The following is a 13,963-nucleotide window of genomic DNA, read 5'->3' as shown; positions in this document are numbered from 1 at the left end:
TCGAGCGCTGATGCATTCCTTCAGCTGACTGACACTGCCACCTGAGGCGGTTGCAGTTTGCCTCCAGTTGGAGGTTGGTCCTCAGGTACAGGGGGCCAGTTGGTACATGGTGCCTTAGCCAAGCTCTGAAGCATCTTCTTGGCTTTTATCTGAGAGATTTTCAGTCTCCAGATTTTCTCTGTTACTTGAAGAGGTCAAGTGGCAGCTATAGGAGCATAGCCAGCACCCCAGTGAGCTCCTGAGCATGTTGGGAGGAGTGTGGCGCCGCTTGAACAGACCAGGTCCCCATGTGTAACTCTTCCCAGTCGCTCCAGCTAGCTAGCGGCCCGTCCGCGGGGCGTTCCCTCCTGTCCTCTCCCACGCCCTGCTGACCGCCTCTCTAGGGCCCCCTGCACAGCTCGAGAAGGAGCGCTTTCTGGAGATGACTTCTGAAAGTAGACACCGCCCAGCCTGGCTGGCCAGGTGGGAAGGAGAGCTGTGTTTGCCGCAGGGACTCAGAGGCTCCTCCTGACGGGAGCAGGCTTTCTTTTCCGCTGAGTAGGTCCCCTTGTTGCAGTGAGGTGGCCTCAGCCCTCGTGGACGCCAGGTGGTGCCCTGGACGTGGTGGCAGTCTTGCTGTCCTTCCTCATTGCACTGCCCATTGTGGCCGGCAGGTTTCACATCGCTTTCCCTGCCTAGAACAGAAGCCAGTAGGTGTGGGGGGCCTCATCAGTTCAATTCAGTTCAGTCGCTCAGTCGTGTCTGACTGTTTGCGACCCCGTGAACCGCAGCACGCCAGCCTCCCTGTCCATCACCAACTCCCGGAGTCCACCCAAACCCATGTCCATCGAGTCGATGATGCCATCCAACCATGTCATCCTCTGGTGTCCCCTTCTCCCCCTGCCCTCATACAACACGGTAAAAGGCTACCTGTCCGTGACTGAGCAGAAGGCCTTCTCTTGGCTTCAGTCTTTGACTCTCCTAAATATCAGTGAATGTATAATCACTTAGGGCCCCGCCTCTAAAATCCTACTGTCCCAGTGGTCTTCAGTAGGCCCTTAAACTGAATCCAGATACCACTGGCTTGTGTCTATCCTGGAAAGCTCAGCCCAGTCCGGAGCATATCAGTGTATTAGCAAGGTAGAAGTGTACCCAGACGTGCTCAAACCAGCTTCAGCTCAGCTGTGAGAGCTTTTTTTTTTTTAATGCCTTTTATTTTACAGTATTATAGTGGTAATTCATGTTTGGCTGTAAGTCCTAGTGTCAGGTAGTGGGCTTTGAAACCACTCACTCGCTTCTTCTCTCTCGCCTCTCGGGCCTCCTCCTTCCCCTGGGTAGCAATACCCGCTCCAGGTGGAGCAGAACAAGCTGTAGGGCTGCACCCTAGCCAACAGGGATTCTTGTGTCTGGAGAGGGCTTCTGGGCCTGTCAGGACAGCCGGAGGCTCAGTGCCACTGCCCTTCTCATTGGCTGCAGAAATGCATGGAAATGAAGAACACCATTTTGGCCCGGCAGAAGGAGATGCACAGCTCCCTGGAGAAGGTAAAACAGCTGATCCGCCTCATCCACGGCATCGACCTCTCCAAACCTGTAGACTCTGAGGCCACTGTGGGGGCCCTCTCCAACGGCCCGGACTGCACGCCCCCTGCCAACGCCAGCACCTCCACGCCGGCCCCCTCCCCGCCCTCCTCCTCCTCCCAGAGCTGCACAGCGAACTGTAACCCGGGGGAAGAGACTAAATAACAGAGCCCTGCTAGGAGAAGCCACGAGATCCCGGCGGCAAGGAGAGCAAAACACTGAAGACTCTAGCAAAGCCAAGCCGGATTTCTTCTGGAAAGTACAGAATTCTTTTGGTTCTTTGGTTCCAGAGAGAGAGAAGATGCTTGTGCCAGGTGGCACCAGAGTTTGCCAATTGATCCTTCTTATTCTGTGCGCACATGCAAGGGTTGGACCATGTTACATGAAATAGTGCCAGCTGGAGGTTCTTTGCCAGCACCATGCCAAGTGAAATAATATATTTACTCTCTCTATTATACACCAGTGTGTGCCTGCAGCAGCCTCCACAGCCACGATGGGTTTGTTTTTGTTTTGTCGGGTGGGGAGCAGGGCCGGGCGGAGGGACGAGAGCAGTGTCAGACCCTTGTTTGCCGAGCCGCTTGTTTGGGTAGAGAGACAAGTCCAAAGAGTGCGTGGGCCTTCCCGTTTCTAAACTCTCACTACTATAAAACCAAAAAGAGGAGATGGGGATTTCACCAACCCCAGTGCCCAGGGGAGGGGAGGGAGCCGGGGTGGGGACAGTGTACCGAATAAGCAGTATTTCATAGTGTCCACTGGAGTGGGCACTGTGCCCGGAGAGATGGACACCAGGAACCAGCCACCCGCTTCTTCTCCAGAGCACCCCGCTCCCCGACCGTGGGCACCCCCCTGCTCCCCAGGTTCCTTCCCTGCTTTGGCAAATTGGTGCCATCCCCATGGGTGAGCCAGTTATCTTCCCTCTCCAAGAACAAGCAGAGCCAGGCCTCAGGTGGCCCTTGCCCGGGGCAGGGAAGAAGGGTGTGTGTGTGTGTGTCGAGGAAGGAAACACAGTGGATCAGTGATTTTACTTGAAAACAAGCTCCATCCCTTTTCTATATTTATAAGAAGAGAAGATCCTGAGCGAAGCAGCACGCGACCCAGGTGTGTGTGAATCGAATGGAGAAGTTTCTTTTCTCTTTTTTTTTTTTAATTTTTGCTTTTGTTCCTTTTTTCTTTTAAAAAAAAAAAGTTTTATTTTGTTGTTTATTTTACTTTTTTGGTAACAAAAACTAAAATAAGGAATAGAAAAGCTGTTTTTCAGGCTGACAGTCCAATTAAGGGTAGTCGAGACCTTGCATGGTAGAATAGGAATCATAGTGTCAGTGAGGTCCAGTGAGTCTGTGTGAGTCCTTGTGTCATCGTTCGGGGCACTGTTTTTTTATGCAAGGGCAAAAATCTTTGTATCTGGGGAAAAAAAAAAAAACAAAATCTACAACTTTTTTTTTTTTAATTAAAAAGGAAAATAAAAGATTGAGGTCTTCCTAGTGTTACTTAAATTAAGATCAAGGTAAGAAACATTGTAAAAAAAAATTACAAAAGTGCTATTTGTTTCCTAAAAACAGTGATTTCTATTAAAAAGGTGTCAGAACTGGAGAAAATGCTGTGTAGTTATAATTTTTTAGCACAGAACCTGCTGATCATGATGACATTTTGCTGTGTTTGTGTCTCAAGACTGGTGGGCTAGTCTCCATGATTTCTGTCCTCCAGATGGCTGCAGCCCTGAAAGGCAGGGGCAGAGCTCTCCCACCATCCTCCCCTCCTCGGAGAAGACTGTCCTCCCTGCTTGGTGCAGGGAGTGGGGCTCCTGCTTCTGGATCCCACATGGAGCGCGGATGGTGTCAGGGCCCCGCTTCTTGTCCCCTTGGGTTTTGCTGGAGCAGAAGGCTGGTGCCTAAGTGAGACCCCTTCCTTTGGTGCTGCTCCTGGTCTTTCAGCCACCAGCATTACGAGTGCCTGGGGGACGGCTTTGAAGGCGGTGGCCAGTGAAGCTCATTGGTGCCCGCATACCCTGGCTTTGAAGGGTGCAGGGAGCAGGCTGGCCGCACCAGCCCTTGGCGCTTAGAGGACAAGGGAATGAGCTGTCTTGAGGGGACAGGGTGTCTCTGAGACGAGGGAGTCCTTGGGCGGCCTTCGTGTCGTCACACCTTTGGAGAGAGGTCTGCATCTCCAGCCGCTTTCTCTGCCTGCTGGCTCCAGGCACTGGAGATGGGAGTCTTACCCCACTTTGCCCGCCCACAGGCTTCCTGGGTGACCTTTGGCTAGAACGCTGTGCTTGCCTTGGCTTGGCTTGTCGCCTTCTTGAGAAAACCAGGGTTCCGAAAGGCTTGGACTATTTCTATCATTTTTGCCTTGTGAGAAATATATTTTTGTCACGTGTGCCCTCCTGCTGGAGACCTTTGCCCATGGCACACATCTGGCCCAGGAGAGAGGCAGAGACTCTGTGCCCGGGCACTCCCAGAGCATCTCCTCCAAGCCTGCCGTGTGTCCAGTAAGGGCCAGAGTCCAGGAGGGGCAGAAAGGGACGTCGTGTCTGTCTCACCTAGTGAGGCCCGGAGAGACAGAGATGGACCCTGAAGGCGACTGCCACAGAGCCGTCCTTTGCACATAAAACGTGTCTCTTCTCTACCAACAGTTTCTGTTCCTCTTCCTGGGATGTTTGTTAGAAGAGGGGATGACAAGGGGGCTGCACCGGCCTCTTGAGAGTCAGGGCCTGGCTGCAAGTTTGCCTGAGGGGCAAAGAAAGGCGCTCCCTTTGCTCATGCAGAAACCAAGGTGCTATGTCTAGTCAGGGAGCTTTGGGAGATGCCTGGACTAGTTGGAGGAATTGTTGGCGAAGCTTCAGAGCCCAGAGGCGGACTGTGCACCCTGTCTTGGAGCCCTCCCATTGGACTTGTCTGGGCCCAGAAATAGGAGGTGGCCGCTTAGTACCTGTCTTCTTGAAAGAAGAGACCTTTGCTCAGGAAGGAGCCACCAGGGATTCTCAGGGGTGGCGGCCGGGCTAGGAACTAACTGACCAGGGTTTTGCAGGCTGCTATGAGCAGTCACACTGACTTTGCCGAGGGCTGGGGTATGGATTCAGATGTAAGCCGTTGTGCTAGTCAACTAGGATGACTGAGTGGAAAACTGCAGCCCTGCCTCCAAACCTGCATTCTGGATTTAAATTCCCAGATACCCCTCACTGCAGAGAAAAGGCCCTAGTCACCAGTGTCCTCCTCCTCCACTGTCCTGCCAACAGAAGAGCCTCCCTGTCCCTCCAGACCCAAGGGTCCCTGTGACCACCTGAGACACACCTTCATGACCGCCCCACCTTCCTCCTCTCTGCTGCTTTTCCTCCACTGACAGACAACGTCTGTGAGCAGCCAGCTTGTGGCCGCTTCAGAGGCTGGTCGGGGGCTGGGACTGGTCCAGCTGCCCACTTGGGCTGGATCAAGAGGCCTCTTGTGAGTCCTGCGGCCAAGGTGACGTGCCCTGGAGGCAGTTGAGGTCATGTTGCTGTCATCTTCCCTGCTCGCGTTCTTGCCAGTGTGGCCTGCAGCTCCCTTTTTCTTTCAGAGCCTGCTGGGTCTTGTCTCACCTCCGCTGAGCTCATCCAGAGTTCTGCTTTCTTCCTTCCTTACTGGGCCCTTTTGGGGCAAGCCTGCCAGTCATGCCTGACAGGGAGGCCCCCCTCGAGCCAGCCCCCCATGGGCCCCCTGGCCATGGTGGCCTCCGGCTCTCGCCCAGTGTCCCTGCGGGCCTGCTGCGTCCCTGCGGCTTCTTGGCTCAGGCTAAACAGGATGTGTGAGTGGGGCGCAGTTCTTGCCCCATGCCTCTCCCGTGAGGGCGACCGTGTTTCCAGCTCACTGCAGTCTCTGCGTGTGCAGTCGCCTCGCCAGCCACCTCTGCCACCTACTCCTGGGGCCAGCAGAGCCTTCTTGGGCTCTCACCCTGAACCACGACGACCCACGCAGCACACTCATAGCGGTTTCCTCCCTACATTCCCTTTTAGAGTTTAGTCTTTCTCGTTTATCCAAAGGGCTTAATTTAGGAGACTTTTACCCGAGGGGAAGAAGGCTTTTGGTAGGAGGAAGAATGGGGGCCCGGGTACGTCTTCCAGTCTTTGGGTTCTCCAGATTCCGGGACTTTTGTTGGATGGAGATGACCTTGCACTATGTAAAAACGAAGACCGTGGACCTCACCCCCACCCCTCAGCTGGGCGCCCTGGGCAGGAAACAGGAGAGCCGCTTTCTCCAACTCATAGCCGTCCTCAGTGTCAGCTCCTTTCCAGGGGGTGAAGGGCGACCCTCCCGCCAGAGTGAAGGGGAAGAAGCCGTGAGTTTCCCTGTTTAGAGAACCCGGTGGAGCTCCTGAAAAGAACCCTCGTAAAGGAAGAGCAGGGCTCACAACTTCTCTTCACTCTCTGCTCACAAAGGCTCTTGTTCCCTGAGGACTCCACCAGCCCCACAGCAGCCTCTGGCCCCTGCCCCTCTCCGGTGTTGCTGGGTCCTCAGCCCAGGGTACGCTGCAGTCAGGCAGGGCCGCCGGAGGCCAGTGAGCTCTGAGCAGAAAAGTGCCAGCCAGCTCCCAACCTGTCTCTTGTCCAAGCCCTTTGTGATTTCAGTCTTGGTAGAACTTGTATTTGGAGTTTTGTGCTTCAAAGTTTTTGTTTTTGTTTGTTTGAGTTTTGTTTTGAGGGGGTGGGGGGTGATACAGAGCAGCTGATCAATTTGTATTTATTTATTTTAACATTTTACTAAATAAAGCCAAATAAAGTCTCTCAGACTCATGGTGTTGGGTTTGCGGCAGGGGAGGGTGGGCAGGACACACACTCCAGTCCCGGCCTCTGGGGGAGGGCCCCGTCGCTGGACTCCCGCCAGATCCAGCACCTCCCCAGGCTTACTGACTGGCTCATGCCCCAAACCAAGAGGAATGTGAAAAGGAGCTGTTAAAACTTAACGAAAAAGGGATGTTACGGTTAAGAGGATGTAGGAACCAGCCCCAAACCAGCTGGGGCCGAGGAACACTAGACCCACCCGAATAGCAGCAGCAGACGGAGGCCCCAGGCCTCACCCCACAGATGCCCCACCCCAGCCCCTCCCCAGAGACCTTAAATAATTTAAATAACAGGGAGGGCGGGGTGGTGGCAGGGTTACTCCTGTGGTCGGCAGGGAGTGTGTGTGAGAGCCACGGCTACAGCGCGAGGTCAGGGACCTCGGGGCTGCTGCAGGGCAGTGAGGTATTTGAGGGCAGCAGCCCCGTAGTGGCGGGACAAGTCCTGGTGGAATTCGTCCTTGAGGGCCCGGAGGCAGTCACGATAGGTGGGGTTGGAGCGGAAGCGGGTGATGTCAAGGCTTGGGGCGTGCGGCAGGTGGATGGTGAAGGCCTCGGGCAGCACCAGGAGCTCGTATTCCTGGGGGCACGGGGGAGGGCGGGGGACAGTCACTGCGTAGGCTGGGGGAGGGTGGCAGCTCTGGGGCGGGGAGAGCAGATTCATCCACAGTCAGAGACTTGAGTTCTACAGAGGGCCCTTCATGGTACAGTGTGCCACTGTATAGTGAGCCCCTTGGGCCTGCTGTTTAGTCTCTAAGTCACGTCTGACTCTCTTTGTGAACCCACAGACTGGAGCCCGCTGGGCTCCTCTGTCCATAGGATTTCCCAGGCAAGAACACTGGAGTGGGTTGCCCTCTCCTGCTCTCGGGGAATCTTCCTGACTCAGGGATCGGACCTGTGTCTCCTGCGTCGGCAGGTGGGTTTCTTTACCTCTAAGCCACCCAGGGCAGCCCTCGCTGGGCCTAGAGGTGTTCTCAGGTCAAGGCTGCGGGCAGCAGGGCACCCCTTACCTGTACGTCTAGCTCTATGATGTGGGCCACCTTGTTCCAGCCAAAGCCCAGGAAGCGGGGATCGTAGCGGGGACAGTCTCGTGGCACCACCACGTAGGGCTCGTAGTCAGCTGCCCACTGCACACGGTATGGGGCCTGAGCCTCCCGCCAGTGGGCGTAGTCTGTGGGTGCGTGGCCCTGGGGCCACTCGTGGTACCTGTGCGGGGACAGGGTAGGAACGGGAGCCAGTCTGAGGCTGATGGGGGTTGGTGTGGGGAGCCGTGGCGCTGGGCGGGGCAGGCCAGTGGCCCCTCCCACCTGAAAGTATAGAGAGCGCCAGCATCCAGCAAGGTCAGCAGCTCGGCTTTGGAACTGGGGAAGCTGAAGCGGTAGTGCAGGGTCTCGAACGCAGGCACCACCAGGGCCGCCTTCCGCCTGCCGCCCAGCTCTAGCTGCTCGATGGAGGCCCTGAGGAGGGAGCACCCCGTGAACAGAGAACTAGGGGGGGTCTCTGCCTCCAGCACTGGGCCCAGGGGTTCTCTTTTTGTTAGAGGTAGGACCCATCTACAGATGTGGGGCCAGCGTACCCTGAAGCGTGGACACTGCGGTCCAGGAAGGAGCAGGGAAGCCCCCGCCAGGGCCCATGAGTGCCCCCAACCCTGTCCACACCCATCCGTGTGCTGTGGCTCTCCCCCGGCCCGGCCCACCTGAGGTAGTGGTAGAGGGAGTGGGCGGGCAGGAAGTCGATGTCGCTGAGGAAGACGTAGGGCGTGAGGGCCTGGGCCAGGGCCACGTTGCGGAGCTGGTTGATGGGGTAGAGGGAGCCCTCCCGGTACACCACGTGGTAGGCCACGTCCTGCCGGGCAGAGAGCACCGCCGAGGTCTCCACGAAACGCAGGAACTGCTGGGCCTCTGCGTCTGTCAGGTACAAGGCCAGGCTCATGGGGCCCGGCCAGTGCCTGCACAGGGCTTCCAGCATCTGCAGCCTGGGGTGAGGGGGGTGGTCAGCCCAGGGGAGGACTGGGCTGCCTCCCGCTCTCGCGGCCGCGGACAGCCCCTGCTGAGCCCCTTCCAAGCCCTTTTCGAACTGTTCTTATTTCATCTTCACAGCTACCCTGCAAGGTGGGTACTTTCTCATTTGACAGATGAGAAAACTGAGGGCCAGAGATATTAAGCCTTGCCCATGGTTCCACAGCTATGGAGGGCAGCTTCCCGACATCTGGGTGATCCCCACAGCCTGAGCTCCTCCTACCATCTCTCCAGTGCCTCCAGCTCCTGGGAACTCCTCAAGCATCAGGCAGTAAGAGCTCTCCCTCCCACCAAATGGAACCCTCCTCTCGAAACTCCCAGACCACGCACGGTGTCCCCTGGGGCTGCCCTCGGCTCCCTCACCGCTCCATGGAGAGCTGGGCCACCAGGGTGACGTCGTGGGGCTGGGAAGGCGGCGGCTTGTGGGGCAGGAAGCTGATGTGCACGCGGTGCACGGTGAGCTGCTGCTGCCGGAACTCAAAGCAGGCGTCCTGCTCCTCCAGCTGTGCCAGGGCCTGCTGCAGCTGGGGGGTTGTTGGGGAGAGGAGGACGGCTGGGTGGGGCAGGCGGACAAGCCCAAGACAAGGCCAGATCCCACCAGAGAAGGGGGTGGGTGGGGCAGAACCTCCCCGAGGGCAGGGAAGGGAAGGTGGCTCCCTCTCACCTGCTCGGCCCCAGGAGGGGGCGGGCAGGGGCATCCAAAGAGCTCTCTCCGCAGCAGGTTGCCGTCGTACTCCAGGAAAGTCAGGTAGAGGTTGCGGAAGGATTCCACGTGCTTGTTCTTCACGCGAAGCTTCTTTGGTGAGTTCCAGTGGATCACCTGAGATCAGGGAGGGCGTGGAAAGGGGCCAGGGGGGCGAGGGGTGGATGGGAGCTGGGAGCAGGAGTCCCCACGAAAGCCCATTGCCCCCCGCTCAGCGCCCCCGCCCGGCTCACCTTGAGGTCAGACGCCTCCGAGTAGCAGCGTTCAGCCAGTGTGTGGTCAGACAGCTGCACGTTCCACATGCAGGGCAGGGGCTGCACCAGCCACGGTTGCTCCTTGATGACGGCATTGAAGATGTCCTGGACAGAGACCGTTACCATCACACCTCGGTCCAGAGCCCACCCCCACTGCCCTCCGGCACCCCCAGACCTGGTCAGCCAGCGAGGTGGCAGGTAGGGTGAGGAGCTCCCGCCTGGCCGTCAGCTTCCACATCTGCTCCCAGCCAGCCTGCCGAAGCCGGTCCAGCTGTAGGAGTATCACACCTGCTCAGGGGGGAAAGGCTGTCATGCCCACCTGTGATGACCAGCTCCTGGGGCAAAAGCTCCTGAAGGTGTCTTCCAAATGCTTGTTTTTGTGCCATGTTAATATTTTCTGACTGCTCAGACGTAGTGTGGACTAGCTGTGTCCATAACTAACCCTCTTCGGGGTGAAGGGGAGGTAAAGCATAGTTTACAAAGCATCCCCACAACCATCTTCTCAAATTCAGTGGTCCCAGGGCTGGGAAAATCACCCCCATTTAATGGGTGAGAAAACTGAGGCTCAGCGGAATCAAGTGACTTGGCCAAAGTCATCCAGCATCATCAGCCCAGGTTGGAACTGTGATTTCTGGCTCTTCTCCTAGTGTTCTTTCACAGAACAGTTCTTGGGGGCCTCCCAAGCATTATCTGCTCTAACCAGCCCCAGGGGCCCAAGGATCAGTGGCTGCCTTCCTGCTTCTCCCCCCAACCCCCACACTGTCCCCACCTGTGTTAAATCCTCGACCCAAGGCAGGCCAGGGCCTGTGGTTCCTCCAGAGGTTGCCAAGGTACCAGTCGCTTTGGTTTTCCACGAGACCAATCGCTTGCTTGTCTGGGAGGGAGGGCACGAGGGAGCTGTCTGAGGCTGCCACTGGACCTCAGCTCAGGGCGAGGCCACGGGGAGGCCTGGATGGGCCAGGGAAGGGGGCTGACTGGGGTGGGGTCCCAGACCTCTCACCAGAAAAGTGAGCAAAGAGTGCCCAGAGTTCTGCAATGTTGGAGGCAAAGGTGACATCTGTGTCCAGGACAATGACACGGGCCAGGTCGGGGGGCAGGGCACTGGGCAGCACTAGCTTCATTAGCCCATAGAGGCCAGAGTAGTGCTTGTTGGGGATCCAGGAGACCTGGGGCTGTGGGTGGAAGCACAGGGCGTGAGCCCACAAGAGAAGGGCTTACCAGTGTCGGAACATACTCGGGTGATGTACCCAGGAGGGTGAAGGACTGGCACTTCGGTAGATGTGATGGGACTGGCGGTCCCAGGCAGCTCTAACCCGCCCTCCCACTGATCCCCACAACCCTGGGAGGAGAAAGGGGGCAGAAGGGCTGGGGGTCCTGCCTTGAGCTCGTCAGCGTTGTAGAAGCTGATCTGGACAGCAGGTACCATCCATGTGTGAAACAGCGTCTCCAGGATGTTCCTGGCCACAGCATCGGTCACCAGGTGAAGGTGCAGTGGATTTTTCCTTCAGGAAGGACAAGGGAGGAAAGCTGATGGGCCCCAGAAGGGACTACAAGTGACGAGAGCCCCCCCCCCTCCGAGGGGCTCAGAAGTGGAAGCACTGATTGCTACCCCGAGCTTCTCCCTGCCCAGCTCAGGGAGTTCTCACAGCCTCCTTCCGGGGAGGAAAGGGACGCTCTGGCTGTACCTGTAGAACAGCAGGGACTTCACCAGGGTGACAGCATCTCTGCTGGAGTTCTGTCCTGCACAGACGATGGCCACCTGCAAGAGCTGGGGAGGGGCAGCAGGTCGGCGGGCTCCAGACAGGAAGGTCCTGGGGTTGGGTTGACCCGGCCTAGGGCAGTGTAGCCCCACCTGGCATCGGAGCTAGGTGGGAGTGTGGAGCGGGGGCTCCACGGAGCCGGGGTACACTCCCCTCATTTCCCAAACAGGGAGGCCAGGGCCAGGAGAAGGGCAGCTGTGAACCCGAGGCGCCCCCGGCTGGCTGGTCAGTGTCAGAGCCGACACCAGGTGTTGCGATTCCCACAGGTGTCCAGGTCCCTGGGCTTGGGGGCGCAGGGGGACCCTGGCATTCCCGCCGCCAGGGGCCGTGCGCACCTGCCTACCTCACACTTGGGCGGCGGCGGCGGCGGGATGCAGTCCGAGTGGTTGTGGCCCCCGGGGTCTGCCGGCTGGTCTCCGTCGAAGGCAGCGGCCCCCCGCGGCCGCGGCCGCCCATCTGGAGGTACACGTGGCGTTGGCGAGCCGAGTACGGATCCCGGTCACCCCCGCCAACCCCCCGCCTCGCCTCCCTCTGGCCGCCGAGCTCACAGTTCGGGTCCCCGCCGAACAGGAAGAAACCGATCAGCAGCAGCAGCAGCAGCAGCAGCGTTGCGGCCCCCAGCGCCCGGGGGCGCCCTCGGAGCAGCATGGCTGCGGGCAGGGGTCCTCACGGCGGGGCGCGACCCCGGGCTGTGGGCTCCATCGCGGGCCCTGTGGACCAGGGAGGGACAGGCGCGGTCAGCCCTGGGCGGCGGGGTCCGACGGTCAACCGGTCTTCTGTCCCGCCGTTGAGTCACCACCTCCCATGCTCCAGGGGCGTGGGGTCCCCAACCTTGCTCTCTCAGAAGCTGGCTGGGGTGCAGGGAAAGGGGAGGTGGAGGAACGAGCCAGCCCCGTCCGAGCAGGAGCCAGCCCCGCCCCCAACCTGGGTTCAGGTTTCACCTCCGCTTGGCTGAGTCCGAAGGGGCGGGGAGACCCCCCCCAGGGGGAGGAGGAGGAGAGGGCTGCCCCGCCCCGCTACCCGGAGCCCCTTCACCAGGGAAGGAAATGCGGGCACCCTCAGGGGGGCCGCAGGGCTCGGGGGCAGCCACCCGTGAAGGACCAGTCCAAAACTACCTGCTTTGAGCCCATCCCCCACTTCCCCGCCCCATGAACCTTCCCCCGAGGGAGGGGCAGGGTCCCCAGGCCCAGGATCAAAGGAATAGCCCGAATAAGGGAGAGGGGACTGGGCTGGAAGGAAGGGCCTGGCGGGGTAGGGGTTGGGGGGGGCTGTCCGGACACCTGCTCTGGGGGCAGAGGCGGGGCCGGCGGCCAAGACCCGCCCAGGAGCCGCGGAGCACCTGGAGTTCCCGCTCTCCTCCCCGACTCAGTGCAGATGGCCTGGCGGCAGAAAACCGCCTTGTGAAGGTCGCCTCCTGCCCAGGAGCTGGCCAGGGGCCTCCTGGGCAGCGCCGGGAATCCCCAGCCCTTGCCTAGACCGTCGTGGTTGTGCCAGGCTCCCCCAACCCCCAGCCTGGATCTCTGTCTTCTTCTGCCCTGGAGGGATTGGGGGGCACTCGGGGCCTCCAACAACCCATCACCGTTGATGGAGCCGGAGCGCCTATCCCCGGCTCTAGGCCTTGTGCTGAGGTTCCCCTGCCTTGCAGCAATCAACCCTCAGTCAGTCCTGTGACACTGGCTCAGTTCTCCCTGGAGAGCTGAAGTGACCAGTTAGAACACCCTCCTGAGGCTCTACCCTGCAGAGTGCCGCTCCGCCCTAAGGGTTTCCTGTCCCAGCACCTGCCCTTGAGGTTCCTGCTCCTGGATTCTATCAGATTCTCACAAGGTAGGCCGCTCCTTCCACATTCCTTGGTTTGTTGTTTTCCTAGTTGTTCTTTCAAGGAAACCTCACTGACTTGTTTATAGCTTGTGTCTCCCCAACAAGGTAGCTGCTCAACGGACTGGGCCTCTAGCACCCAACCAGGGCCTGTGAGTATGTGCTGAACACGGATGGGCCGCAGTGTGACCTGGAAAGGGAGGGGTCCAGGCAGTGTCCTTCAGCCCAGCTTCCAGCTGTAACAAGTGAGGGTCTAAGAGGCCCCAGCCTGGGAAGAAGTTGTGGCAGAGTAGCCCAGCCTGAGACCACCCCCGCTCACCTCAAGTCCCCACCTCTGGGAGGCCAGGATGCCTTTCTCTGGGAAATCGGGGTCTGCGAGGAAGGGCTGGCTTTGGGCCTTTGGAGGCCAGGGGCAGTGGTTACTATGGAGACTGATGCGGCTCCTCATACATCTGGGAATTGAGAGATGAAGGGAGGTAGGGTCCGCTGATGTGTCTGGAGCTTTGAACCTTCAGACCCCTGAGCCTCATTTCTAGCCTAGAGCTGGGATGAGTTTGAATGAATCCCTCCCTAGGCCCCTCAGCAGAGACTGTGGGGGAGTGGCTAGGGTACCCTGTGAGGGCCTGATTGGGGAGTCTGTGCAGGGAGCTGGGTCTGCAGAATGACGGTAGTCACTCATGGTACTGCCCCACCCCTCACTCAAACTATCACTCAGGGGGATATTGAGGTGCTGAGATCCTTGCTGGGCCTCCAAGAAATTCTTCTGGGGTGTGGAGAGGGGAAAGGGAGATAGGCATGGGCATATGAAAGAGTGCTGGTCTTCTAGGCCAGAGACCTCGTTTGACCCAGCTCTGCCCATGACTTTTCTGTGTGACCCTCGACTACCCAGGCCCTTCCCTGGGCCTCAGTGTCCACCTCGGTATACCTGTTGGACTGGTCTAGCTGTCTTACCCTGTGGTTTGGGCCAGAGTGAAGGAGACAGGATCAGGTCCAACTTGCCCAAAGGCCCTTCAAAGCCCAGCCCAGGTGACCAAATTCAGGCAGGGGCCC

General features: G+C 58.7%; 2 protein-coding genes and 1 long non-coding RNA gene across 15 annotated transcripts in view; 2 read left to right on the top strand and 1 right to left on the bottom strand.

Moving 5' to 3' along the window:
* Positions 1-3,011, top strand: part of PHF21A (PHD finger protein 21A) — a 187,746-nt gene extending 184,735 nt beyond the window's left edge. For all 12 annotated transcript variants that reach the window (XM_055423934.2, XM_055423927.2, XM_055423936.2 and 9 more), the window contains one exon: positions 1,456-3,011. In XM_055423934.2, the coding sequence (XP_055279909.1) occupies positions 1,456-1,722 (267 nt within the window). In that variant the 3' untranslated portion in view covers positions 1,723-3,011. The remainder of the gene's footprint in view (positions 1-1,455) is intronic.
* A 3,244-nt stretch (positions 3,012-6,255) lies between these two features.
* LARGE2 (LARGE xylosyl- and glucuronyltransferase 2) lies at positions 6,256-12,032 on the bottom strand. Of its 2 annotated transcripts, none has more exons than XM_088843274.1 (15): positions 11,930-12,032; positions 11,647-11,808; positions 11,442-11,554; positions 11,024-11,106; positions 10,717-10,840; positions 10,339-10,510; positions 10,108-10,212; positions 9,514-9,626; positions 9,318-9,443; positions 9,046-9,201; positions 8,745-8,905; positions 8,060-8,338; positions 7,671-7,820; positions 7,374-7,569; positions 6,256-6,943 (listed from the first exon to the last, which is right to left on the bottom strand). In XM_088843274.1, the coding sequence occupies exons 2-15, from the start codon at positions 11,744-11,746 to the stop codon at positions 6,737-6,739; spliced, it is 2,085 nt and encodes a 694-aa protein (XP_088699400.1). In that variant the 5' UTR covers positions 11,747-11,808; positions 11,930-12,032; the 3' UTR covers positions 6,256-6,736. The 2 variants fall into 2 exon arrangements, 1 of the variants encoding a protein (XP_088699400.1); XR_016039008.1 differs by having other exon boundaries at positions 6,805-6,943; positions 8,060-8,270.
* LOC148775664 (uncharacterized) lies at positions 6,952-9,528 on the top strand. The gene is made up of 4 exons (XR_016039009.1): positions 6,952-7,279; positions 8,463-8,652; positions 9,100-9,182; positions 9,391-9,528. It is a non-coding gene; the product is annotated as an uncharacterized LOC148775664 (long non-coding RNA).
* Positions 12,033-13,963: the final 1,931 nt, after the last annotated feature.

This window comes from Moschus berezovskii, chromosome 14 (genome assembly GCF_049115385.1).
Source record: "Moschus berezovskii isolate FMDL1 chromosome 14, NW_MosBer_1.0, whole genome shotgun sequence".
NCBI classification, from domain to species: Eukaryota; Metazoa; Chordata; class Mammalia; order Artiodactyla; family Moschidae; genus Moschus; species Moschus berezovskii.
Note: the sequence above shows the minus strand (reverse complement) of the source record. Positions and strands in the feature narration are given on the sequence as shown.

Bases quoted from the DNA above. Each gene is read 5' to 3' on its own strand.
- LARGE2 (XM_088843274.1), bottom strand. From the start codon at position 11,746: ATGCTGCTCCGAGGGCGCCCCCGGGCGCTGGGGGCCGCAACGCTGCTG. The intron at 10,511-10,716 runs GCAGGACCCCCA...TTCCACCCACAG, and splicing joins ACAACGCTGACGAGCTCAAG to CCCCAGGTCTCCTGGATCCC. The intron at 8,906-9,045 runs GTGAGAGGGAGC...ACAACCCCCCAG, and splicing joins CCCCTCCTGGGGCCGAGCAG to CTGCAGCAGGCCCTGGCACA.